General features: G+C 52.6%; 1 protein-coding gene and 1 long non-coding RNA gene across 28 annotated transcripts in view; one reads left to right on the top strand and one right to left on the bottom strand.

The window, feature by feature from the left end:
• Tns1 (tensin 1) overlaps nucleotides 1–25,390 on the top strand; it is a 230,800-nt gene extending 205,410 nt beyond the window's left edge. For all 27 annotated transcript variants that reach the window (XM_076550126.1, XM_076550131.1, XM_015986049.2 and 24 more), the window contains 11 exons: nucleotides 5,082–5,280; nucleotides 7,601–8,670; nucleotides 11,761–11,847; nucleotides 12,748–12,879; nucleotides 13,792–13,884; nucleotides 14,649–14,726; nucleotides 16,355–16,426; nucleotides 16,663–16,831; nucleotides 18,288–18,356; nucleotides 18,708–18,740; nucleotides 20,814–25,390. In XM_076550126.1, coding sequence (XP_076406241.1) covers nucleotides 5,082–5,280; nucleotides 7,601–8,670; nucleotides 11,761–11,847; nucleotides 12,748–12,879; nucleotides 13,792–13,884; nucleotides 14,649–14,726; nucleotides 16,355–16,426; nucleotides 16,663–16,831; nucleotides 18,288–18,356; nucleotides 18,708–18,740; nucleotides 20,814–20,958 — 2,147 coding nt within the window. In that variant the 3' untranslated portion in view covers nucleotides 20,959–25,390. The remainder of the gene's footprint in view (nucleotides 1–5,081; nucleotides 5,281–7,600; nucleotides 8,671–11,760; nucleotides 11,848–12,747; nucleotides 12,880–13,791; nucleotides 13,885–14,648; nucleotides 14,727–16,354; nucleotides 16,427–16,662; nucleotides 16,832–18,287; nucleotides 18,357–18,707; nucleotides 18,741–20,813) is intronic.
• LOC121822054 (uncharacterized) lies at nucleotides 1,166–2,768 on the bottom strand. The gene is made up of 2 exons (XR_006063005.2): nucleotides 2,573–2,768; nucleotides 1,166–2,227 (listed from the first exon to the last, which is right to left on the bottom strand). It is a non-coding gene; the product is annotated as an uncharacterized LOC121822054 (long non-coding RNA).
• Nucleotides 25,391–26,235: the final 845 nt, after the last annotated feature.

A 26,235-nucleotide genomic window follows, 5' to 3' on the forward strand; every position in this document is an offset into this window, starting at 1 on the left:
GGGGCCCACCCAGGATCACAGCCAAGAGGCTGACTGACCAGACTGCATTTCTGGGCCTCCTGTTTCCTAGTCAAAGGGCCCTGTCTAAGCCCCTCCCTGTTTCCTGGCTTGGTGGCCCCGGCTTCCAGCTTGGGAGTGGGCGGTGAGGGCATTCAGGCTGGGGTGCCGGTTCAGCATTTCTTAACTCAGGCGCCACCTCCTGGGTCAGCCCAGGCCACATTCTTTGTTGACCCTTGGAAGCCTTGCTTGGTGTTCTTAACTTTGATGGGAAATTCAGAAAAAAAGAGGCTTGTGAGGGCAAACGATCAGCGGCAGAGTTCTTCAGCCGGGGAAGGAGGAATTTGAGGGATGTTTGCACTGTTCGAGCCACTGGACTAAATGTATTCGTGCATTCTTTTCTTCATTGACGCTTCGAGTCAGTCAGTCATGATGCTGTGGGCCTGTTACGTACCAGGCAGCAGGCCCTCTCTGGGGAGATAATAGGCTTATGAGATATGTATCTTCAGCTCACGAACATTTTCATAAATAGGAGTAAGAATTATGCACGGAGCGGGTGGGAGGGAGGGAGGGCACAGAGCTTTGTGAGACCTTAGGATAAAGAAGTAACTGTGGGGGTGAACATGCATGTGAGGTGACATTAACCAGTGGAACCTGGGTAGAAAACAGAGACGAGAGGGTGATGACGTACATGGGGTCTGGGCTCGGATGTTGTAGTGTGTGTGTGTGTGTGTGTGTGTGTGTGTGTGTGTGTGTGTGTGTGAAGGTCAGAGGTTAATGTGGGGTGGTTTCCTTTATTGCTCTCCACCTTATTTTGGGGGACAAGGTCTCTTGCTGAACACGGAGCTCATCATTTTGGTTAAGCTGGCTGGTTAAGCTTCAGGGATCCTCCTGTCCATATCCCCCTTCTCCCTCAGTGCTGGGGTTACAGACACATGCCATTACTCCCAGATTTCATGTGGGGATCCAAACTCAGGCTCTCACTCTTGAGTAGCAAGCACGTCACCCCCTAAGCCAGTCTCTTCCAGTTCCCAGCTTATTTATTTCCCCCTAGAAACTTAAAAACCAGTGAGACATGCGCACAGAGCCAGTGCACGTGTGTCTGTGCATGTGGTCTGGAGTAAGTTAAAACAGGCAAGAGCCAGGCCATGTGGGGGCCACTGTCGCATTATTATTATTTTTTTTTTTTACTAATCCTAAGAGCTGAGTGGATGGTGGTATGGACTCCATTTTCCCAGTAAGGGGTGGTGGTGGTGGTTAGGTGACTTAGGAAGCTCATAGGGATCAGGGGCAGAGTTGAGAATCTGTGTCGTTTCAGCATGTGGGGGACTGTCCCTTCTGGTGTGCACACACAGTACAAGGGGACCCTGAACATCTGAAGAGAGTCCTTTCCCGGGCGGCGGCGGCGGCGGTGGTGGTGGTGGTGGGGAGCTTGCCACGGTGGACTTTAGGATGGCTTTCCGTGCCAGCTTCTGTTTGTCTCAGGGCTTCCATGAGGACAGATTGGCATAAAGGACGACATTGGACTCTGGGGACTCTGATGCCTCTGGGATTCTTGGTGATGGTGTTTCGGGGGCATCAGAACAGGTGACCTGGTACAGAGTTGTCCAGCACCCGCCATGCACCAGGGACTAAGGATGGGTGAGGTACCTGGGGAGAGCAGAGATCTCACGTGACGAAGAGCTGAGCGGAGGTATGGAGGGTGCTTGGGGGCTTGGAGGGGGCTACATGTGGCCCAATCCTAGTGCTAGCTCTAGATCTGGGGCTCAAGGAGTTTCCTTACTTTTTTTTTCCTCTACCACCCACGTTTTTAGTATTGTATGTATGTATGTATGTATGTATGTATGTATGTATGTATGTATGTATGTATGTATATGCATGCATGTGTGTATTGTGGGCTGGATTGAACCCAGGGCTTTGCACATGTTAGGCAGGTGGCTACACCACAGAAGCCTTCTCCCCACCGCATGTCTTCATCTTCTTATGGTGGGCCATGCTGGCCTCTTGCCTTCAGCCAGAGTGTCTTCTTTCCAGTGAGGCAGAGTACTTGAGAATGTGGGTGAAGAGCTGGTAGGCCCCCGGCTGAGGAGTCTCTCTGTGTTCCGTGACTCTCGGCGGCCAGCAGCCACTTGGAATGGTTTGGGCTCCTGGAATGTTCTCCATGCAGTACCCTCCCTGGCTCCGCTCCTCCCGCCCTCCCTGGCTTGGTGGCCTGTGGGTCGGCTGCTCCCTAGGGGACCAAAAGAGGAGGAGTTGTGATGCTCCCCACCCCCACCCCAGGAAGGGAGTATACAAGGGTAGAGGGAGGGTGAGGTCAAAGGCCAATGTGGACCCAACCAGAATTGCCAAGAACTAAAAGGCCGTGTCCTTTCTCACATGCCTCCATCCTGGGCAGGTGAGTTGTTTTCATTCCAAGTTAACAGGGAAGTGGAGCGGGCGCTCTGCTGCGACGGAGAGTCACCCCCTAGGTAGACTGGGCGTGGCTCTGTTCCGGCTGGGCTGTGGGCTTTCCCCTCTTAGCTTTCTGCTGGCAGAATATGGATTTTTTAGAAGGAGAATTTAGCATAGAGCTTACCTAGTGTGTCTGTTGAGGTCTCGGCAGAAGAAGCGCATGGTTCATTCCAGTGGGCAGCTGAAGCGATTGCTGGAAAACCAGGGGCAAACCAGTGAGGGTGTGAAGCCCTGTGGGCTCCCTGGCAGGGGTGGGAGCTGTCCCTGCCCACTCAGAAGGTGCCAGTACAGCTAGGGATAAATAGAGGATGGGAGCTATAACCCCATCTTGTCCCTCCCTCCCTCCCTCCCTCCCTCCCTCCCTCCCTCCCTCCCTCCCTCCCTCCCTCCCTCCCTCCCTCCCCTGCCAGTAAAGACCCAGTCACTCCAGCCAAAGGCCAAAGCCATCTGGAGTCATAGGGCAAGGGGCCTTGGGGGTAGTTGGAGTGAAGACAGCAGAGTGCATGTGTTGGTTCTGACTTCTTACACAAGGTGACATCTGGATGGGGCTGGGAGGGAGGGTCATGTGGCTCTGAGTTTGTGAGACAAACACACACACACACACAGTCCTCTGTGCCAGGCGCTGTGGCTAGTGCCAGGAACCTTTGTCAGGCAGGTGAAGCTTGTGGGTGGCAGGGCTCTCTGGGTGAGAGGGGGTTGCCGTGTGTTACGGGGAAACATGTAGAGCTGTGCTGAGCACCTAGACAGGCCTGAGGAATGTTCAGAGGGAGTGGCAGGGGTGGTGAGGGACAGGCCACTGGCTTCCCAACTTTGGATGGTCTTATGACCCGTGAGTAATGGTTGGCTGGAAGACAGTCTGCCTGGATATCCATGACACCTCTGCCCCATACTGGCTGGGTAGTTCAACTCTCCAAATCTTACTAACCTCACACAACTCTTGGCTGATTTTGCCTCTATGGATGACTAGGTGGACCTGGCATTCATTCCTCCAGCTCATTTGCTGGTGTCCCCATGAGACTGTGGGTCCCCTGAGGCCAGCCAGAACCTATACTGTGAGATTGGAGACATGGTGCTGTCCACAGCCATTGGCTGCCTTTGCGTCCTGGGGAAATTGCTCCCCTTCTCTGGGCGGAGGGGACAGGTTAGATGGGAGTCAGCACACGCTGACTGCTGACAGATCCACCTACTACCTATTTTCCTAGAGAAAATGCTGTTGAAAACAGCTGGGCCTGTTCGTTTAGGTCCTGCTCGCAGCCTCTGTCACCCCGTGACGACTGGGCTGAGCGGTTGCGACAGAGTCCATCCGACCATCCCACCTAAGTTATTTACAGAGAATCTGACCAGTCCTGCGTCATAGGACCACAGAGCCCGGGGAGGCCAGAGTCCAAACCTTCTGTCAGGCTGGCCTGGGAATCCTGTGAATTTGAGTGTGGCCCAAGCAGCTTGAGGGAGGCTTTGCTAGCTCTCTCCACAAGCCGAGCCCAGCCCGACATGTCGGAGCGGCTGCTCTTATAGACCAGGCACTGGGTGTGGATTTGGGGGGCCTCCTATGGAGTATGCTCCTTGGACATGCCAGGTAACTCCCTCCTTCCGAGCCAGGTTTTCCTCCAGTTAAGGAAACAAGCTTTCGATTTAGTTCTTTTAGCCACTTCTCCCGATGAATCTGGGGAGGGGTTCTCTTCCTATTCAGGCCACCATAGTCCTATCCCTCAAGGGCGGGCATCATTTCCCAGGTTGGCTTTGGTGAATTTTCTGGTTGTGGCAGCTAGGGATCTATGCTCAGATCTTGTCCCTCTGGGCAGCAACAAAGATGGAGACAGGTTCCTAGGTGTTGGCAATGACATACACCCCCTCCATATGACTGTGTCCCAACCTCATCCTTGTTCTAGTTAGTATAGGGCTAGTCTCTGAGGTCATGGGGGGGCCTGGGTCCAACATGCCCGGTCATTTTACTCTTCGGGCCTCAGGCTTCTCATCTGTCAAATGGCCTTTCTGTTGCTAATGTTACTCTGAACACTAGGTTGGGGATATTGTGTATGAAACCTCTCTGTACAGGGCCTGGCATGCCGGTTGTACCGTAGTGGGCACAGAATGTCTGGCTCCACCCAGGCACAGGGTTCTCGGCATCAGTCTTCTCAGGAATGCTGAGTGTGTTATGCAGAAGTAGGTGGGGTGTCTTGCCAGGAAGGGGCTGGTGAGTCTGCAGTGGCTGGCACTGGGTATTGCTTGACGAGGGAGCTGGGTGCTATCCCGAGATATGGTCAGAGTCACATGATCGCTTTGGGACTGCTTTAGGAACCCAGGCATCTGGGGAACCCTGGTAGGGCTGGGCAGAAATAAGGCTGCAAGGGGGTGCCAGCCATGGACAGACATCCAAGTCTTTAGGGGAAGATGCTGGTGGCCTTTTACAGAGGCAGAGCTTGCAGAAGCAAAGGCTTCTAAAAGCCAGGGCTCCTTATAGCTTGTCTCAGGCTGGGGAAACAGGAGCCTCAGGAAAGCATGCCTGGGCTCTTGTGGAGGGTTTTCATGCTGCCCCTTTCCCAGGCTGGACCCTGGGGGTGCTGTATTCCCTGGCAGGGTGGGTGAATTCCCACCACACCTGTGTTCATTCTTCATCCCTTTACTTCTTCCAGAGCCCCGGAGCTATGTGGAGTCTGTGGCGAGGACAGCAGTGTCAGGGCCTCGGACTCAGGATGTCGAGCCCAAGAGCCTCAGTGCCCCAGCCGCCCATGCCTATGGACATGAGACACCCCTGAGGAACGGGACCCCGGGTGGCTCCTTTGTCTCCCCCAGCCCCCTTTCCACGAGCAGTCCCATCCTCAGCGCTGACAGGTAAGCTGGGAATGGGGAATGAGAATCTGGGCCCGAGACTGAGGCCTCAGAGGAGCTGTGTAGAGAAATCGCTTCCATATTGCTACACTTTGAAGATACTTTCTCAAGACCTAGGGAGAGCAAGTTTCTGGGCATCCAACTTAAGGGAGCCGGGGTGATGAGCAAGGCTCTCAGACTGTGCTCCATTCCACCTGAGCGAAAGGGACCAGTGAGCAGTCCTTCCTGTAGTTAACCTCCCAGTGGTAACCCAGTGAACAGGAAGCTCGGGCAGGCCCATTTCCTCGAAGCTTCTGCCTTCTGTCCACTTTCTGCTGCACCAAGAGCTAAGCTTTGCCGTCCCCATTTCTCAGAAGAGGCCAAATGGGCAGTAGTAGCTGAGCGGTAGCAGAAGCAGGCTTCAACCTATGAGTGTACGTGTCGGGAGGTCACGTCTTTCTCTCTCCGTTCCTCGGACCCGAGTGATCTGGATAGACAAGAGCCACCTGTGCCCTGCACTGGACCAGAAATAGAGCGCTTGGGGCACAAAGTTGCCGGGGCGGTGACTTCTAGCCAGGGAGGTGGAGAGGACGTTGAAGGAAGGATAGCAGGAACCCAGAAGGATGACAGGATATCTTGGGGCGAAGATGTAGGTCAGAGGGACAGAGAACTAGGGTGCGTGATGTAGACGCAAGGGCGACTCAGAGTATGCAGCCCACCAGGGAGGGGCATCTTGGTGGATAGACACTACCCGTAGCCATCTGGGTGAGCCAGACCGGGAGGGAATCCCAGGGCTGGGTAGGAGAAGGCCAACCCTTCAGTAGAGTTCATACTTGGAGTACCCTAGGGAGCAGCGAGGTGGGTGTTGAGAATGAGACTCGTTATGGATGGAAACACAACGTGGGGACAGAGGTTGAGGTGGGATTGGGCAAGGCCTAGAGACAGAGTGCCAGGCACGGGACAGGGGGTGGGGACACACAGCTGGCATACATAAGCAGGATCTCTCCCCAGGAGGGGAGGCCATGCCCCCTTTCTCTTCTGGAACTCACTTCCCTCTGTGCTGGGATTGCCATGGTTCCAGACTCCCAGCTTCCTTCCTTCACCAGGATCAGTTTGCTGCTCACACCCACTCTGGCCCTGCCCAGGCTGGCGAGAGATGAGCAGAGATGTTCTCCCCGGATCCTCGTTCCGAACCCTCCAGCTAGGCACACGCCCCTACACACACCCAGCCCGCCCTTCCTCCCTAGCCCTTTCGCGGGTGCCTGTTTCCAGGGGTGGCGTGGTGGCAGGGGTCCAGTTTTCTCATTTGCCCTGGCTTTGTTCTCAGACTGCCTCTGCACTCACCTGGCTCTTTCCAGGGTTCCGGAAAAATCACTTCTGGAACCCCAGAACTCCACCATAGGACCCTCACACTCATCACCACCCTTCACCTCTGCTCAGCACGATGTGGGCTGCTCTGGTTCCACTTCATCATAGTCTAGTTTATTCCCTAGTGTTCACCCTGGCCTTCTTCCTGCCCCGCCTCTTGCTGGTCCTGGAGCCCGGTCTCCTGTACCTGGGGCCCCGATCTCTGTAAGGATCTTTCCTGCCCTGGCTACTGCTAGGCACCAGCTGCCTGCCACCTCTCTCTACTGCTTACCCCGGTCCCTGGCAACCTTGCTCTTTCCCATCATATCAAACATGGGCAGAGCTTTGGGTCTATAGCCTGTGATTACATCATGGGAACCTCATGACCATGCACAGGTAGTTTGTGCCATGAGTGACCAGATTCGGGGTGCTGAAGGCAGACCTCCAAATGAGCTGAGATCTCCTGATTTGTGGTGACCCCTGGATGTGATTCTATTTCATTGCTTTTTTGGAATGACCTAGGAGTGAAAGCCCAATTTTAGCACTCTGAGGGGATGATAAAACACCTAGGGAAACTGAGTCAAGTTGAGGCCTGGTAGGAATAGAGCCAGAGTGGCTTGGCTATCTCTCTGAGTTTCTGTGGTGCTGAGGGCTCACACCGAGACTTCTGCCTTCCCTGGTGATTGCTTTGCTATGACTGATGGGTCAAGGAGTCAGCATGGCGTGATAAAGAAAGTGTGGGTTTTGGAGTCGGATGCAGCTGAGTTGGAGCCTGGCCTTTTGGACCTCTGTGGTCCTGAGCTTACTGTTTAAACTCTCTGACCCTCAGCTTCTTCTTCTGATGGCTCCATTATGTAATGGATAAAAGCCCCGACTTCCTCCGCCCTGAGTGGAGCTCTTATGCTCTTAGTGGTCGAAGGATCCTGGCCACTCAGCAAAAGCCCTCTCTTTGTTAAATCTCATCCACTGACCTTTCTACCTGCCTGTTTCTCTCTAGCACTTCCGTGGGCAGTTTCCCATCAGGGGGGAGCAGTGACCAGGGCCCCCGGACACCCATCCAGCCCATGCTGGACTCCAGCATCCGCTCAGGCAGCCTGGGGCAGCCGAGTCCTGCAGCATTGAGTTACCGGAGCTCCTCACCGGTCCCGGCTGGGGGCAGCAGCTACAGCAGCCCTGACTATTCCCTTCAGCCCTTCAGCTCTTCTCCAGAAAGCCCAGCCCAGCCACAGTTCAGTGCGGCCACCGTCCACATGGTGCCTGGGAGCCCTCAGGCACGACACAGGACAGTGGGCACCAACACTCCACCTAGTCCTGGCTTTGGTCGGCGGGCTATCAACCCCACCATGGCTGCCCCTGGCAGTCCCAGTCTGAGCCACCGGCAGGTGATGGGCCCGTCTGGCCCTGGTTTCCATGGTAACGTGGTTTCTGGCCACCCAAGCAGTGCAGCCACCACACCTGGAAGCCCCAGCTTGGGCCGGCACCCAGTGGGAAGCCACCAGGTTCCAGGCCTCCACAGCAGCGTGGCCACAACTCCAGGAAGCCCAAGCTTGGGTCGACACCCTGGGGCCCACCAAGCGAATCTGGCCTCCAGTCTCCATGGCAATGCAGTCATGAGCCCTGGGAGTCCCAGCTTGGGCCGGCACCTGGGTGGATCTGGATCTGTGGTTCCCGGAAGCCCCAGCTTGGACCGGCACGCGGCTTACGGTGGCTACTCTACCCCCGAGGACCGACGGCCAACGCTGTCTCGGCAAAGCAGTGCCTCTGGGTACCAGGCTCCTTCCACACCTTCATTCCCGGTCTCCCCTGCCTACTACCCTGGCCTGAGCAGCCCTGCCACCTCGCCCTCGCCAGACTCGGCAGCCTTCCGGCAAGGGAGCCCCACACCAGCCTTGCCGGAGAAGCGGAGAATGTCCGTGGGAGACCGGGCCGGCAGCCTCCCCAACTACGCCACCATCAACGGGAAAGTGTCCTCCTCACCCATTGCCAATGGGATGTCCAGCCACAGCGGGAGCAGCACAGTCTCCTTCTCCCACACGCTTCCAGACTTTTCCAAGTACTCGATGCCAGGTGCGTCTCTTCTCTTAAGTTTCTGCCCGCCCAAGAGTTAGGACATCTGCCCTAGCCATCCCTTTGGCAGATGACCTTGGGTGGGTCCCTGACTTCTAGGCCTGAGTTCCTTGCCCGTAGCAGGCGTTGTGTCTTTAAAGCATGGCTGGGATGGGGTTGCTGAAGGTTGACGAAGGTATGCAAGAACAGGAGGATGGAGTAACGAGCGTGAACGGTATTCTGTTCAGATGGCCATCGCTGCCATCGCCTCCTGTGGTGCACGCGCTGTGGGGTAGCCTGAGCTCAGTACTCACTCGTTTAGTCCTCCAGCCCCCCTGGGGAAGCAAATATTAACTTTGCTTTATATAGGAACCCTCTCAGGCTCACAGAGTTTTCTGTTGCTTGGCTGGCATTATGTGGTGACTTGGTGACAGAGCCGACTTTCAATCCAGGCCCATCCTGCCCCCAGAGGAGTGCCCTCGGGGCCGGGGAGGTGGCACAGTGGGCAAAGCACTCGCTGTCCAGACACGAGGACCTGAGTTTGGATCCCGAGAACCCGTTTAAAACTGAATGCTGTCGTGCATGCTTATAACCCTGATACTCCCGTAGTGGGATGGGAGGTGGAGGCAGGAGAGTACCCAAAAGCTTGCAGGCTGGCTAGCCTGGCCTATGCAACAATAAACCAGAGGCCCTGCCTCAAACAAGGTGGAAGGCAAGGTCTGATTGATACCCAAGGTTGTCCTCTGACCTCCACATGCAGGTTGTGGCATGTGCACACACACACACACACACACACACACACGCACACGCACACGCACACGCACATGCACATGATCGGAATGTCTTCAGCATGTATTCATTATCTGAGGGATACCGTGACTTAACTGAACTTTGAGACTCTGCTGTCCTGGACCTCTATGACTTTTGTCAGCCCCACACCTCATTCGACAGTGGGCCCCCTGGGCAGGTTTGGCAGGATAAAGGCTAGGGGGGAGATATTTGTTTTGTTTGTTTGTTTTTTGTTTGTTTGTTTTTCGAGACAGGGTTTCTCTGTGTAGTTTTGCTGCCTGTCCTGGATCTCGCTCTGTAGACCAGGCTGGCCTCGAACTCACAGAGATCTGCCTGGCTCTGCCTCCCGAGTCCTGGGATTAAAGGTGTGCACCACCGCTGCCTGGCAGGGGTGAGGTGTTTTAGTAGAGCCTAGTTTGAATAGACCTGCTTCCTGCAGGGTGAATTCTTCACCAAAGTCTAGTCTTGGTGTCTTTGTGACCATGGAGACAGTGTATCCTCCAAACATTAAGTTCAAGGCTTCAGGTGATCCGCACCTTCTCAACCAGAGCTTGATCCTGTGTGCAGAGGTCCTGAGGCTACTTGTGTCCAAGGCAGATACAGAAAATTATAAACAGCTTGGGGTGTCCCTGAGGCACCCAGACTCTCTGTGTCCTGTGTCCTTCCCAGGTCCTTCCAAGTCGAGGCACTTAGAGTGACCCTGTACTCCCCTGCTTCCTGCCGCCTACTAGGGACATCTGGTTCCCAACCCCAATCCTTGAAGGATGCGAAGTTTCTAGTAGTTAGGATATTTCCTGTTTCCCACCATCTTGCCTACTTAAAATAGCCTTTGGAGTCAACACAGGAAGGCACACAGGGCTGCAGCCGCTTCTAACAGCTCCTTAGATCAGCCATGGCTGGGCTTCAGAGGGGGGCCAGGCGCCTGCAACAGATGCCTTCTCTAGCTGCCTGGCCTGGGAAAGGGGCTGAATCCCCTCAGGCGGCTGGAGACAGAGTCCAAGTGCCCATGAGAACCAAGGCCCTCAGCTGCAGCTGCAGGGTCCTTCTCTCCTTACTTGGTAGCATCTTCAACACTGTATCCCTGCTTCAGTCTTTCACAAAGGACTGGGGAACTGTGAAAGAGGATCCCTGCCCCCTCTTCTCCCTGCCCCCTCCCCTTTGCAATGTCGGTAGAAAGCAAGGCTAAGTTCTAAAAACTCCACTGCATGATTCAGTGATTGCAATTCAAAATAATCTGGTAGGTGCTTTATGAAGAACCAAGGTTGAGGACCTTAGAGATTCAGAGCATAAAGATAGGAGGAGCCAAGCACAGTAACACTCACCTGTAGTCCCTGCATTGGGAGGAGGAGGAGGCAGGGGCATGGCAAGTTCCAGGGAAATAAACCACAGTTGGATGCAATCTTGTCCAGTCCCCCTCTACAATGTCATGTTCTCAGAAAGAGGCTCTGGTCTACAGAGCGACTGACTAGGGATGTCATCTGGCTATGTTTGACACTCTGTAGATGGCCACCAGAGTAACGGCCATTCCCTGGTCTAGCTGTTGGAGGACGGGAGTGACTTTTGACTGTACTGATGTAGAATGCCACTTTCAGTGTGGGGATCGATGGGATGGGCCACAGGAGAGAGACCTAGGTCTTCTTGTCCCCTGCTCATGGATATTAGGCTGAGCTTGGGAAGACAGAGTGCAAAGAGAAGGGAGGTGTCAACTTGTGGTGGGGGTGGGGGGGAGTGGGAAAGAATTAACTCAGAATCTTCTAGGCACAGGGAATGGGGTGGGGAAGGGTTTTCACCAGCTCAGTGGATGCCTTGCCAGGTATATTAACCACAGAATGGCCATGCAACAGTGGTGGCTGGCAGGAGGAAGGCCGGGGGAGAAGGCTACTGGGTACCCCTCACCACGTTTTCTGATGTTTGAGGATCTAGCTTTCTGGTTTATTTCCTGGGACTGACACACACTTTTTAGAATAATAGAAGTAGATTCTGTCTTAGCAAAGGCATATCCATCAGAATTCAGATGTTGGCAGAGACTCTGACGGACACTTCTGATGATGTAGTTCTGTGTCTTTTGACTTACAGATGTTTCCATATGCACCTGGTATGGTCCCCAATGTGTCTGCTGTCTCATCCGTACTTTGAAAGGCACTCATCATATTGGATTAGGTCTCACCCCAGTCTGGCATGCCTTTGTCTAAGTTTGATTACATCCACAAGGACCTTCTTTTCAATCAGGCCACATTTGTAGGTGTGGGATATTAGGGTATTGACATCTTTTGGGGAGCATGCAATTCAGCTCTAACACCTTCTCTTCGTCTCCTCCTTTAGACAACAGTCCCGAGACACGGGCTAAAGTAAAGTTTGTCCAGGACACTTCCAAGTATTGGTACAAGCCTGAGATCTCCAGAGAGCAGGGTGAGTAGGGGACAGCACTGTTGGTTTGGTGGTCCATCAGAAGACACCATGGACTCCCACTCACCATGTCTGCCTTGGGCAAGAACTCATTCTTCCATGTAGTAGGTGGTAGTCACAGAGAGGAGGCTGGGATCAGAGTCAGACAGGAAAAAGCACTTCCCATGGAAAGTGGGGTGGGGCTGTCAGAAGGAGAACCTTGGATTGGTTTAGCAAAGCCTTGGCTTTCCCAGGCAAAGTAGAAGGCCAGTCAGGGGCATCTGAAACTATGATATAGAAGAAGAAGAAGAGGAAGAAGAGGAAGAAAAGGAAGAAGGAGGAAGAAGGAGGAGGAGGAGGAGGAGGAGGAAGAGGAGGAGGAGGAGGAGGAGGAGGAGGAGGAAGAAGAAGAAGAAGAAGAAGAAGAAGAAGAAGAAGAAGAAGAAGAAGAAGATTATACAGCCAAAAAACAAAACAAAACAAAAAAAAAAAACCAAAAACCAAAAAACAAAAACAAGTTTGGAATATAGGGCTGAAGGTGAGACCCACCCCAGGGTCTCAAAGTCCGTGGCTATAGAGTGAGGGTCAGCAAGGAGGGCCTACAGGCCCCCTCTTTTTTTTCTAAATGAAGTTACAGACCAGTCACACTTGCGGGTCAATCACTGCCTGCTTCCTGTCATGGGGCTGTGCTGAGTAGTGGCTGCAGATGGCATGCCCCCCTGACATTGTCTCTCTCTGGTCACCTGCAGAAGACATTTGCCTTGCTTGGTATAGGAGGGCCTTCCAGAGTGTTTACTTACATGCTGATGTTGAAGAATGTCATCTGGAGAGAGAAGAAAGGGTTCTCCAGGCCCATGGCATTCAAGCCAAGCCAATGCCACTGGTTTCCTGATGGCTCTTCTCTTCTGTCTCCTCTCGTTTCAGCCATTGCACTCCTGAAGGATCAGGAGCCAGGGGCCTTCATCATCCGTGACAGCCACTCCTTCCGAGGGGCCTATGGGCTGGCCATGAAGGTGTCCTCACCTCCTCCGACCATCACTCAGCAGGGCAAGAAAGGTAGTGTCTTCTCCCTGCCGTGCTGGGGTTTCTTGCTTTCTTTGGACCTTTGGGTACTGAACAGGGTCCTAACTCATCAGGGATGGTCCCTGAGAAGCTGGAGGAGAGTGAGTGGAGGTTTGGGGACAGCAGACTGTTGGAACTTGGTGTGTGTGGAGGGATGGAAGAGGAGGGTAGCAGGCTTTCTTTTGGGCCAACAACCAGCTCCTAAATAAAGACACAGAGACTTACTGTTAGTTATGAATGCTCAGCCTTAGCTTCTGCCAGTCCCACTAGCTCTTATAACTTAATCCCACCTGTTTCTCTCCATCTACGTTTTGCCTTGGGGCTTTTTACCTTTCTTTTCTTCTGTATGTCTTACCCGATGTCTGTCTGGCTGCCCCCAGGCATCTCTTTCTCTTTCTCCCTAGTTCTCTCTTCTTTATTTTCCTCTTCTCTCCCTTCTTGAGCCTAGATTCCTCCTATTTATTCTCTTTGTGTGCCAGCCCTACCTATCCCTCTACTGCCTAGCTATTGGCCATTCAGCTTTTTATTAGTCCAACTAGGTGCCTTAGGCAGGCAAGGTAAAACAGCAACATATCTTTACATAATTAAACAAATACAGCATAAACAGATGTAACACATCTTTACATAGCTAAACAAATGCAGCAGAAACAAATGTAACACATCTTTACATAGCCAAACAAATGCAGCATAAACAGTTGTAATACATCTTTACATAGCTAAAGCAATATTCCACAACAGAGGAGTGAATGGTGATCCTCATTCCACAGGGCTCTAGCCTCCTTGCCTCTGTAACCTTCTCTCCCATCTCATCCTATACACTGTGGAAGTTATGAGACAGAGTTGGGAGGTGGTGGGAGGGTGTCATGACAATGAGGGACCAATTCTGTTTCCTCTTTTCTGTTCCAGGAGACATGACCCATGAGCTGGTGAGGCACTTCCTAATAGAGACCGGCCCCAGAGGGGTCAAGCTCAAGGGCTGTCCCAATGAGCCAAACTTTGGTGAGCATCGTGGCTTGTCATTACGATCTCTCTCCTGGTCCTCAGAGGGTCTGACCCCAGTTCTTTCTGTCTTACTTCTGCCGGTCCTCCTGGGCATGGCTTTGGCAGAAGGAAGGAAAAGCTGCTGTTTCTATAAAGTTTTATTGAGACCTGGACACACCTCCTAGTGACACACTGTGTACTGTGGCTCCTGCTTCACACTGCCAGGTGCCTTTTTGTCTTTGTCTTGCTCGGTTGAGTCGGTACATTCAAATAACAGCGTTAAGAACGGCTGTCCTTCTTGGCCACCTGTTATGGGAAAGTCATGATCTAGGTATCATGTCATTCTGGTGTCACAGCAGTCCTGCATGGTAGCTGTCACTCCCCATTTTGCACATGAAGAATGTAAGAATGCACATGTAAGTGCCGCTTAGGTTCTCTAGATAAGCCCCAGAGCTGGGATTTTATGTCACAGTTTTCCTGCTGCGCTCTTCTGATGGGGGTTCTGTAACTGGAAGGATTTAGAAGACATAGTTGTTAAGGGAAGCAGTTAGGTCCCCTTGAAATTCTAAGGGGGGCATAGTAAGGGGGGGCAGGTTTTCAGTTCTGTTGGTGGGAGCAATGAAGAAGCTGGAGGCTGGGATATGGCTCGGGCCGCAGGTTTGAACCCTAACACTGTCAAAAAAAAGAAGACAGATATCGGGAAGGTATGGAGTCGGATGGGGTGGGGACCCTTTTCCAGTCTCCCTTAGTCACCTAGCCTGGTGCGTTGTTTCTCCCCACAGGTTCCCTGTCCGCCCTGGTCTATCAGCACTCCGTCATCCCACTGGCTCTGCCCTGCAAACTGGTCATCCCAAGCCGAGGTAGGAGAGACTCCCTGATGCTGTCTGCCCAGAATGCAGCTGGGGTGGAGGCAATACAGGGAACCCCCCCCCCCCCCCGCCAGCTTCTATTTTTTTTTTAAGGGAATTGTTCATTAAAAAGCTTAACTCCAAGCACCCATTAATTGCCAGATTGTTTTTGAAAATACTCTGGTGCTCTAAAAAAAATTCATACCGCCTTCTCAGAACAGGCCTTATTCTCAGAACGGGGGCAGTCACAGGAGGCTTATATCCCGGTACATGAGAGAGCTGCTAGTGTCAGTTGGCTGTTTCTGTTCATTCAGTTTGACACATTGAATTATTTATAACCATTGACCGACATTATTAGCCTAAAGGTTCCAACGCAACTTCAATAACATTAGTAACCACACGATTTAGACACTAATTCAATTATATCTGTATGGAATTTACAAAATCCTTTGATATTTAAATCATATAAACTGGTGCCTCCTGGAGCACAGTGCTTAGAGCTGCTGCAGCCATCCTGGGAACTTGCTAAAATGCAGGTATTTTCAAATTTGTCGGAAACTCTGGGTCAGAGCCAGGCCTGGGGCTGCATGCAGGAGGCTGAGCCAGGTTCACAGGTTCACGGGATCACAGGTTCAAGACCTGCTCCTGCTGCAGAGCGAGTTTATGTCACACTGGGCAACCCAGAGATCTCAGAATAAAAAGGCAAAAAGAGGAATGGAGGTGTAGCTCCATGGCAGAGCACTTCCCTCTATGTGTGAGATCCAAGGGGCAAGCTCCATTGCCAACAGAGCCAATGCAACCCGCCTGTGAACTAGGCCCGGCTGCAGTCTGTGTCCTAACATACCCATATACCAAAGTTTAGAAGCACCAATACAAACATCACTCAGTTCTTTTTCCTCTTACTTTTCCTCCTCGTCTTCTTTCTTCTGATACTGTTTTTAAAAGTTAGGTTTTTTTTTTCCCTTTTCTTTTCTTTTTGCTGTGTAGACCAGGCTGTCCTTAAACTTTGCAATTTCCTGCCTCAGCTTCTGAAGTGCTGGGATCACAGGCACACACCACATTCCTAATTTCTGACATATTTTTGAAGTTTCTTGTTAAAGTGTAATGGAAATAAAGCATGTGCTCTGTGTGGCATAGAAAGTGACATGCGTTGCTGTAGGTACATATTGTTTGCTGGTGAAATCGAGCCGCTCAGTACATCTGTCACTTGATTCTGTCTCGTCTCAGAGTGATCGCTGGTGCTGTGTTGAGCTTCAGCGAATCCAGTGGCTCGTTGGTTTGTACAAAGACACACTGGTGCAAAATGTCAGAGGTCCCTCATTGTTCCCTAAAGCCTTGCTGTTGGTCGCATGCTGAGTTTCAGAGATCAGGGACATGGGTACCACCATGGTCATCACTGTCATCAGTTCATAGACACTTAGCAGGGACTGAAGTGGGGATTCGAACCCAGCTCTGCTGGACTGTAGCACTTCCCAGTAGCGTGTGAGGGCCTTGGAATCATCTTACAGATGCAGTGCTGACTGCCAAGACCCACTGTGAAAAGAGTATCCATTGCAGGAAGCATGTGCTTGCCTTAGGCCCAGCCAGACACGTTTTTAATTACTGTAGGGTTTTAATTACTAATTGAATTTTTGTTTCAGACCCCACAGATGACTCAAAAGATAGCTCAGGCCCTGCCAACTCAACCACCGACCTGCTGAAGCAAGGAGCAGGTAAGTGTCACCTGAGATGGGACCGATGCCCAGGCCAGTCTTTCCCACCTCCTGCCGTTGTCCGCTCCTGCAGGGGCAGGTTGGAATTTTCTCCTGGATTCCATTTCTGTGTGCAGTGGGCTTGGCTCAAGGTGTGCCTGAAATTCGTCTGCACCTGCCTCTGCACGGTGGAGCGGAGGGATTGTCTGCTACCTATTCTAGCCCCCGTGACTCCCCTTTGGCTCCGTGTCTTCCAGCTTGCAATGTGCTCTTCGTCAATTCTGTGGATATGGAGTCACTCACCGGGCCACAGGCCATTTCTAAAGCCACATCTGAGACTTTGGCTGCTGACCCCACGCCGGCTGCCACCATTGTTCACTTCAAGGTCTCTGCCCAAGGAATCACACTGACCGACAATCAGAGAAAGTAAGCCTATCTGCCTACTTCTTCCTCCAACCCTCCCATTTATCCACTTTCTCATACTCTGATCATCCCTGTACCCATTGTTTGCCTATGTACCTATGTATCCATTCTGTATCCATCCACCCATCCACCCATCCACTCATCCACCCATCCATCCATCCACCCACCCACCCACCCACTTATCCATCCATCCACCCATCCACCCCCCCATCCATCCATCCACCCACCCACCTATCCACCCATCCATCCATCCATCCATCCATCCATCCATCCATCCATCCACCCACCCATCCACTAACCCATCCACCTATCCATCTATCCACCCATCCACCTATACATCTACCTAACTACCCACTTATCCACCCATCCATCCACCCACCCATCCACCCACCCATCCACTAACCCATCCACCTATCCATCTACCCACTCATCCACCTATCCATCCATCCATCCATCCATCCATCCATCCATCCATCCACCCACCCACCTACCCATCCACCCATCCATTCATCCATTCATCCATCTACCCATCCACCCATTCATTAATCCATTCATCCATCCACCCATCTACCCATCCATCCACCCATCCACCCATTCACCTACCCATCCATCCATCCATCCATCCACCCACCCACCCATCCACCCATCCACCCATCCATCTACCCATCCATCCATCCATCCATCCATCCATCCATCCATCCATCCATCCATCCTCCACCTTCCCACTTGCTCGTCCATCCCCCTACTCACCTACCCAACCAACCATCCATATATCCATCCGTCCATCCACCTACCCACCTATCCATTTATCCATCCATCCATCTATCCATCCATCCATCCATCCATTCATCCTCCACCTACTCACTTGCTCATCCATCCACCTACCCACCTATCATCCATCCATCCAACTACCCACTCATCAACACATTCACCCATCCACCAACTTATTCACTCTTGTATCCATCCCTGTGTGCATCTGTTCACTTACCAAACCATCCACACATGTGTGCATGCATATCTGCATCTCTCTATCCAACATCCATCCACTCACCTCTCCACACTTCTAAAGGAGGGGCCTGCTTTGAATATATAGAATACAGCTGAAGAAAAGCCCTTGATTTTAAGAGTAGAGGCTTTCACACTGTGATCTCTGTGTTCTCAGCCCATTTCCTCTCTCTTCCAGAGCTCCCCATTTATCATTTTTCAATACCAGTTCCCTCCCCAGCCCCAGGATGTGGGGCCTGTGGGGCATGTTTCTATGTCACATCCTTCTGTCCCTGTGTGGGGCTTAAGTCCTGGTATGAGGATCTCTGGCCATCGTATTCATAAGGAGAGGCTATATGAACCCATGATAGATGGGCACAGTGATAGGAAGGTGGCCTGCCCTGCAGGTGGTGACAGATATGGACAAGCAGTGACTCCCGCACTCACTCTGGACCCTCTGATATCTTTGCCACAGGCTCTTCTTTAGACGACACTACCCCCTCAATACTGTCACCTTCTGTGACCTGGATCCACAAGAAAGAAAGTAAGTGTCTTTTAGGCGCCTTCGAGCTGTCCCCTGAAGTATGTGTGTGTTGTGTGCCTGTGTACTCTGGCCTCGGCCACAGCTTCGTTGTGTCCTGAGCAGTGAGAGCGATTATGCTGGCAGCCACCTGAGTCTCCTCCCCAGACCTGCTGACTTTCCATGACTTCACTGTTGACCTCTGCACGCTCTGCTGTGTCTCCTCTCTACATGGGAGGTGGGCCACAGTGTCCTCTCCGTGTGGATTATCCTCTGTGTGATCTTGGGGATGTGTTTCCTCGAATGGAGGCTCCTTTGCCCTCTCCTGGCTCCTGAGAGAGACATGTTACTTTACCGTGGGCATTTTTTCCACAGGTGGATGAAGACAGAGGGAGGCGCCCCTGCTAAGTAAGTGTGGCTTTCCTTACACCCAGCTGGTTGACCTTTGCACTCTGTGGGAGAAATCAGGGACAGGGACCAGCTCTAGGCCAGGGGTCTGATGAGGGCCTGCATGCCAAGGTCTCTGAGATTAGGAGAAAGAGACTATAGCCTACATCTTTTTTTTTTTTTTTTTTTTTTTTTTTTTTTTTTTTTTTGCTTTTTCGAGACAGGGTTTCTCTGTGTAGCTTTGCACCTTTCCTGAAACTCACTTGGTAGCCCAGGCTGGCCTCGAACTCACAGAGATCCACCTACTTCTGCCTCCCGAGTGCTGGGATTAAAGGCGTGCACCACCACCGCCCGGCCTATAGCCTACATCTTGATGCTAACAGAGACATATGTCTAGGCATGGAGTTGGAAGGATTTGTGGAAAGAAAGAATACTTGAAAATGGCCTTAAGTGACAGGTGCATTTTGGGTAGATAGGAATGGGTTTAGGGATAAGAGAGACTACTTCAGAGAAAGGGGTTGTATGACTCTCAGACTGCAGGTTCCTGAGGACAGGGTGGGTCTGTCAGCTGCAGACAGTTGTCGAGTGAAATGAAGAAATGGAGGCCAGGGGTGCCTGGAGTGGGCCAAAGAGAGAGCACCTTGCTTGGGAATGGGGAGGACTAGCTAGAAATCTAGCTAGGGGGCTCCAGAGGGGCTGTGTAGGAGGGAGGACGCCTCAGCCTTCTGTAGCCTTCATAGGATCAAAAGGGACCTCACGTTCTTATGCCTCCCTATGTCGCCGAATCTCTTCATGCTACTGACAGACAGACAGGCAGGCCAGAGTGGGTCGGATGGCAGTGTTCAGAGCAGGCGCAATTGGCTGGGGCGCTGTCTTAGCAGACACAGGTAGATAGGCTTATGTGCTTCTTTTCTGGGCACTCGGAGATGCCCTTTACCCTGCCTGGGTCACACATACCATTGCCACCGTCACCGTCTGGAAAGGCGAGTGCCCTGACTTCAGGTCCTACAACAGAGTGGAGAGAGGAAAACTGTTTGAAGCACAGGTGTGTGTGTGTGTGTGTGTGTGTGTGTGTGTGTGTGTGTGTGTGTGTTTCCTCATCGTGTGCATGTGTGTGCCATGTGAATATGTGTTTACTGGGTGTCTCTGTGCGTAGGTGTGAATAGAGCGTGTTTGTGTATGCGTGCGCAGACACACACAGGCAGGCAGAAGCCAGCCTGGCTAATTTTAGCTGTGGGTGCCATGCACACCCAGCTGAGGGGTTTCCATTGGCATTTCCAGCTGTCCTGATTTCCCCATCTCACTCTAATTAGCAACATGCCGGCTGGGAGGGGCCCTGAGCTCACATTCTGTTCTCTGCTCACATATTTTTAACTCTGTTTTGCAGAGAGAGAGAGAGAGAGAGAATGCTGGGTCACTCCCATTAGTTGGAGGGGGCAGGGGACAGGTGTGGGGTTCCTTACCTCTCCTATTTTCAGGGCTTCCCAGCTTCCAGAGCTAGGAGTGTGTGTGTGTGTGTGTGTGTGTGTGTGTGTGTGTGTGTGTGTGTGTGTGTGTGACAGAGACAGAGAGACAGAGAGAGAGAGAGAGACAGACAGAGACAGACAGAGACACAGAAAGACAGAGAGAGTGTATGTGTGAGAGAGAGAGAGGGAGGGAGAGAGAGAGAAAGAGGAAGGGAGAGAGGTAATGTAGGGGAGGGAGATGGGCACCTGCTTGTGTCTCTCCGACCACCTAGGAGGCATATCCTGTAGGAAGCTTCAGATTGGGGTGGGGCTGAGAAAGAACCCAGAGAAGCTTGGCTCACACTCTTCCTCCCGTCTGGTCTCCTCGCTCCCTTTCCAACCAGTCTTGTCACTCATCCCCAGCTCATCCCCCCCCTCACCCCCACCCCAGGGAAATGTCACCTGCCCTGAAACAAAGCAAAGCACTGTCCCCGGGACTTGGCTTTAAGAGCTAGCCCAGTTCTAGATGCTTGGAGAGGTGTGGGGGCTGGGGAAGCCAGGCTGGCCTGAGGCATGCTTTCCTGCCTGGGTTGCCCTCCAGAGCCTGGGCTCCTTACAATGAATGGCACCCTCTCCCTACCCTCTCTAGGCTCTTCGGCTTCGTGGCCCGGAAGCCCGGCAGCACCACGGACAACGCTTGCCACCTCTTTGCGGAGCTTGACCCCAACCAGCCTGCTTCTGCCATTGTCAACTTTGTCTCCAAGGTCATGCTGAGCGCTGGCCAGAAGAGATGAAATCCTGGAGTCCTTGCCCAAGGCCCAGGGCACTGGGGATGGGGCGTGTGGGGGAGGGGATCTGCGAATCCTGACCACCTTGAATCCGGGAAGAGGACTTTGGGGTGGCTGTGGAGAAGGAGAGGAGAAAGTGGAATGCTGGGAAAGGGAAGTGAATTCACTGTGGGGGAGGGGAGAGGGAGGGAGAGAACGAAAGGGCCCAAGAGAGGAACTCTGCAATCCCCTGTACCTATGGAAGCCACACCTCCCAAAGCCTCTCCACCTAGCTGGGGGTCCTGGCTCCCCTCCCGCTCTGAGAAAATTGAGCTCCCACAGGGAACACACAGGCCTCTTTGCAGGGACCAGATTTCATGGAGCAATGAAAAAGTTTGTTCTCCCTATCCCTCCTGCCTTGAGAGCAGAAACCGAGCTGAGACTCCTTCTCTGGAGGTAAGGTTGCTAAATCCAGTGGCCAGCGTATGACATCAAGAGGTGACACTCCCTTACATTTTGCTCACCCGAGGCACCCGTGGTCTGTGCTTGCTCTGACTCCTTGTTGCAGGATGTAAATGTGACCCCACACACTCATCCATACCTGTCTCTCTCTACTCTAGCTACAAACAGCTCTGCTTGTCTGTGTCTTGTGATACACATATACACATTGACCAAAGAAGGCTAGGGGTATGGGGTGGCAGGGTACCAGGTCAGGGACAAGCTGTCTCCTGTAGGAGCATAGCAGAATTATGGGTAGCAGAATTCTCTCTCTGTTCCTACAACTGCCTTCTAGTGGCCCTGGGGGCCTCCAGCCTGTCCCCTGTAGAGACCTTGGTACAGAGGGCATAGCCAGCCTGTGGCATCAGCCTAGTTCTGTCTCCTTGAGACTGAAGCTGGGCTGGAGAGAGAGGCGGTGCCCACAGTCTTGGGAAAGATCCCTGTTAGGAAGGGTGGCATCTTTTCTGTGGCTTGTGGTAAGTTGGGCATGCGCACTGATAGCATCCAGGACTCTGCCTTATTCTCTTCTCTCGGCCCAGTTCCTGGGCCGGGAGTACCAGCTCTAGCTTGGTACACCCTCACCTGCTTGAGGCCTGCTGGGGGAAGGGAACTGTGCCTTTCTGACCTACCCCATCCTATATGGTCCTTATGTTGGCTTATCCCAGGAGCCTGCTTCCCAAAGTCCTGCCCAGGGTACCCGGGGATGCCTGGAGCCCCCTTTTCACCCTCTGTGTTTTGGGGTCTGACTGTTGCAGACACCTTTCTGGCTGGGGCTGCCCAGGGTGACTGATACCAGAGCGCCTCTGGGGTTGCTGCTGGAGAACCACATGGTCCTCCTATAATGCCAAAGCTTCCCTGTTCCCCTCTGCCTCAGTTTCCCCAGCAGAACCTTGCTGCCTGTGGGACAGAGGACGGAAGGTATGAATTTAGGCCAAAGGTCCTATATCCATTTGTGGGGTTGGGAAGGCCCCTGTCACCACTCAGACCTCCATTTAAATCCATGGGGGTCCCTCGGGTGGCATTGTACTGATATATAAATATATATAATATATACATGAGACATACTGATAGAAATCTGTAATCTAATAAAAATATAAGAAAAGGTTAAAAAAAGAATAGGTAAATTGACAAGAAATATTTATTGTTTTCCCATATTGCTTTATTGCCCCCTGGCCGCAAACTGTTTCCATTTCTTTTCTAAGGTGTAAGTAAAGTCTGAACTGCAAGGGATCTTTATATTCCAAACAGCCCAGGGCTGGCCTTGGCCTTGATCCTGGTCTTGGCCTCCCTAGGCTACATCTGGGACTTGGGGGATGACATGCTCCAGTTCTTTAGCCCCTCATTTTCTGGCAAGCAGTAGCCCAGCTGCCAGCATCCTGGGTGTGTGGACGGCTGCTTCCATCACCACAGGTCTGAGCGCGTGTTTGGGGATGCAGGTGTGTATGGCTGTGGTGTGTGCATCTCTTTTTTTTCCCTCCTCCCGGGAGCTTTGACTGTGTGGACGTTGTTTTGAGGAATTGGAAAGAAGAATGTCTAGGTTAGGCGGAGATCATGGGTAGAGAGACCCCCTTGGGGCCTCTGCTTCCCAAAGAATAAATGGGCTTAGCAGTCAAGGTCCTTCTAAAGTGTCCTTGCCTCTGAGATATTGAAGGCAAATGTCTTGATCACCCCTTTCCTCGTTCCCCAAATGAGCCCCACTCCTTCCCAAATTACAAGAAGAAATTTCTTATCCCTTTCTTTGTAAATACCCTCATCCTGCTGCACAGCCTGGAGAGCCTTCTCCTGGCTGGGATGTTCACTTGAGCCGTTAAGGAGCACCAGGGCTTCTGTAGCCTGCCTTAGGCCAGACCTGAGTCTGGGGTCAGCCTTGGTTTCACTTTCCCATGCTGCACTCAGGCCCAAGCCGTGTGTGAGTCATGGGAAGGACCGAGGTGGATGCTGGGAAGGCGGGTGCCTCCCTCCCAGCATGCCTCTAGAAGGAATGGAGACCTGAGTTTGGCTTTTCTGGAAGAATGTTGGAGAAGGGGCCTCAGTTCGTACACTGGGAACCACGCTGTAGCCTGCCCCCTTCTGCACTGTGATTCTCACAGGTGGGCCTCTGCGCATTCATGCACACACACACGCATGAGCAAACACACACCACACAACCACACACAGAGACCACATGCACTCTCACCACTCATATGCAACCTAGTCTTGCCAAAGATTTGTTTTAAAGAAGAGCACTTTTTTACCCATTTTTTTTTTGTGAGTGATCTGTTTTTGCTGTTCTACATTGTTGAGCCTGTATGTCAGCAGGGAGAGTGCTGTCCGCTCTTAAATGTGAGCGAAGGAGGAGGGGTCAGGAGGCAAGAGAACCTGGCAGCCTGTCTCACCATCCTCCAGACCCCTCAGCTACAGCCCGGGTCCATACTGCCTCTGGTGACTGTAAAGATTGCTGAGGTTGGCCTGGGGCCTCACCCTCCCTGGTATCTGGGGGTGAGATGGCAGAGAGGGACACTGAGGAGCCAGGTGTGGGGGAAAGGAAGGTCCCCATAGTCCCAGGGGATAAGGGTGAAGAGCTGGGCTAGAATACAGTGGATAGGTGGCCCCAAAGGGAAGCTTGGGAAAAATAAACAATTGGATATTGAAGTCACTGTTGTGCTACTGTGGACCCCTGGCTCCCTTGTCTAGTTATATCCGAGGAACGAATTCACGTCTTAGGTTTGGAAAGGCCATTTGGAGTCCTCTCCTCTGGCCTATCCCCAGTGGCTTAGATGGCTTTGGACATGATTGCCAGGATTTCTGGTACACCCTGGCTTTGGAGAGTCCCTGGAGAAACCTATCTGGGGGTGTAGGGAGGTCACTGTGGCTGTGTGTCCCTCTAGAAAGGGGCTTTCAGGAGAGAGAAAGACCTTGTCCTAGGCTTGAATAGAAATGAAACAGACTCCCTCTGCTGTCCGGGAAGGGCAGGAGAGACTTGTGAGTGAACAGCATCCATCCTGTTCTGGGTTTTCTTCTCCATCCTACCTAAGATTTCTGATCCCCCTTTTCCCAGCTTTAGACCTTGGGGAGATCCATCCAAGGGAACCAGCCCTCTCCTGCCTCCATGCCTTGGGTCCTTGAAGAGCTGGGACCCAAAGCTAGGGCCACCCCTACACTTAGGCCTTGGTGAAAGATCTAGAGACTGGTGTTTCCATGGTCAGTGGTGACAGGATGTTTGTGTGTGTGTGTGTAAGTGTGGGTGTGTGTGCATGGTTTGTTCTCTTTAGGGAACTTTGAGGTGGGAGATGGAGTGGTGGATGGAGGGATGTCAAGTTCAATGTGACCCAGTAGTGAGAAGAACCAGGAGGTGAGGCCCGGTGGGCCACAGATTGGTAGTATTTTAGTACTGGTAATGGAGAGGACAGCCACGTGGGATAAGGCTCAGCAGGCCTCTTCCTCGTTGTCTCCTGTCTCCTCAAACAGCTGACAAGTTGGAGGGTCCCAGCTGGTTCCCATGCCTGGGCCCCTCACAACAGCAAGGCCATCGAAGTGCGACACACCCACGACATGTCTTCTCATCAGTGTTCACAACCCAGCCCTTCCCTTGGACCCACATCTGGCTCGTTTGTGTGTGAGCGTGTTGGGGGTGTACGTGTGGTGTCTCCTCACGTTCTTTCTTCCCTTCTTTCATTCAAAACCAATGTAAGAAGTTCCGTACACCCTGGTTATCCCAACCCTGCCCCTCGGGCCCTCTGCTGGGAAACCCACGCCCAGAGTCCATCCCCGGCCCCCGCAGCCCTCTGCTGTGTATTTATAGATGGAAATATACTTTATATTTTGTATCATTGTGCCTGTAGCTTCCGCCACCTTGTATAAACCCTGTTGTAAGCTGTGTTCTGGATACGAATGTATGTACACATATGCTGTCTCCTTCTGTACAGCTGCCCTGTCTCTTACAATCCATTGTATGGCTTTATAAATGATAATGTTAAACACACACCCAGGCTGTTGATCTAGCTGTGTGTGGCCTCTGCTGGGTCTTCACTGGGCACGAGGGGTCTTCCCTGAGCACCGGAGATGAGGGTTTTCAATGATGCTTCGGGGAGCCCAAGCAGTGGTCCCCACCCGCTCCTCCTGTTCATCGTACCTGTTATTCATACGGACGCCCAGCTGAAAAAGAAGGCCAAAGAATAAAACAAGGAGTGGATTGACCGGGGTGCCTGTGGAGTACAGGCAGAGCTGGGTCCAGGAGCTCAAACGGTAAAAACGGGGATCTGTCCCCATCTTGTGGTTATCAGGCAGACTTTGTCCAGGTGTGAGGCCACTCCAGGCTTTCAACTACCAGCTTGACAGTCCCATTGAAAAGGGGGCCTTTTCCTTCCATGCTCTAAGCAAGAGCATACACAAATCCTCATTGGCTCTGAGAGAGCCTGCTTGAACTCAGAACTCAGTCCCGATCTGGGCTGCACAAATGCCTTCGGGGCCTTCTGAAACTACGGGCAGTCCGTCCTGGAGGGCTGTGGCCTCTGAGAGGAATGAGCAGGAAGCTGCCAGGCAAAGTGACGGGGTGCCACCAGCTGGGACACCTGTGGCTCACTGATGCCTAGGGGTTCCGAGGTTCTGAGCTCACTGGAATTCAGGAACTTGGGTGGTGCCACTTGGGCATATTGAGCACAGTGGGCATGGAGAGCTTCTCGGAGATCCAAAATCTTCCTGGAACTCGGCTCCCCACTCCACGGAGCGCTCTTCGGACCCGAGAAGTCTCAGTCAGATGACCTGAGCAAGCAGGGCTGCCCTGTGTGCAGCCCGCCCCGTGGTGGGGCTTTGGGGGCAGCCTTGGCA

The sequence above is a fragment of the Peromyscus maniculatus genome, chromosome 13 (assembly GCF_049852395.1).
Source record: "Peromyscus maniculatus bairdii isolate BWxNUB_F1_BW_parent chromosome 13, HU_Pman_BW_mat_3.1, whole genome shotgun sequence".
Classification (NCBI taxonomy): Eukaryota; Metazoa; Chordata; class Mammalia; order Rodentia; family Cricetidae; genus Peromyscus; species Peromyscus maniculatus.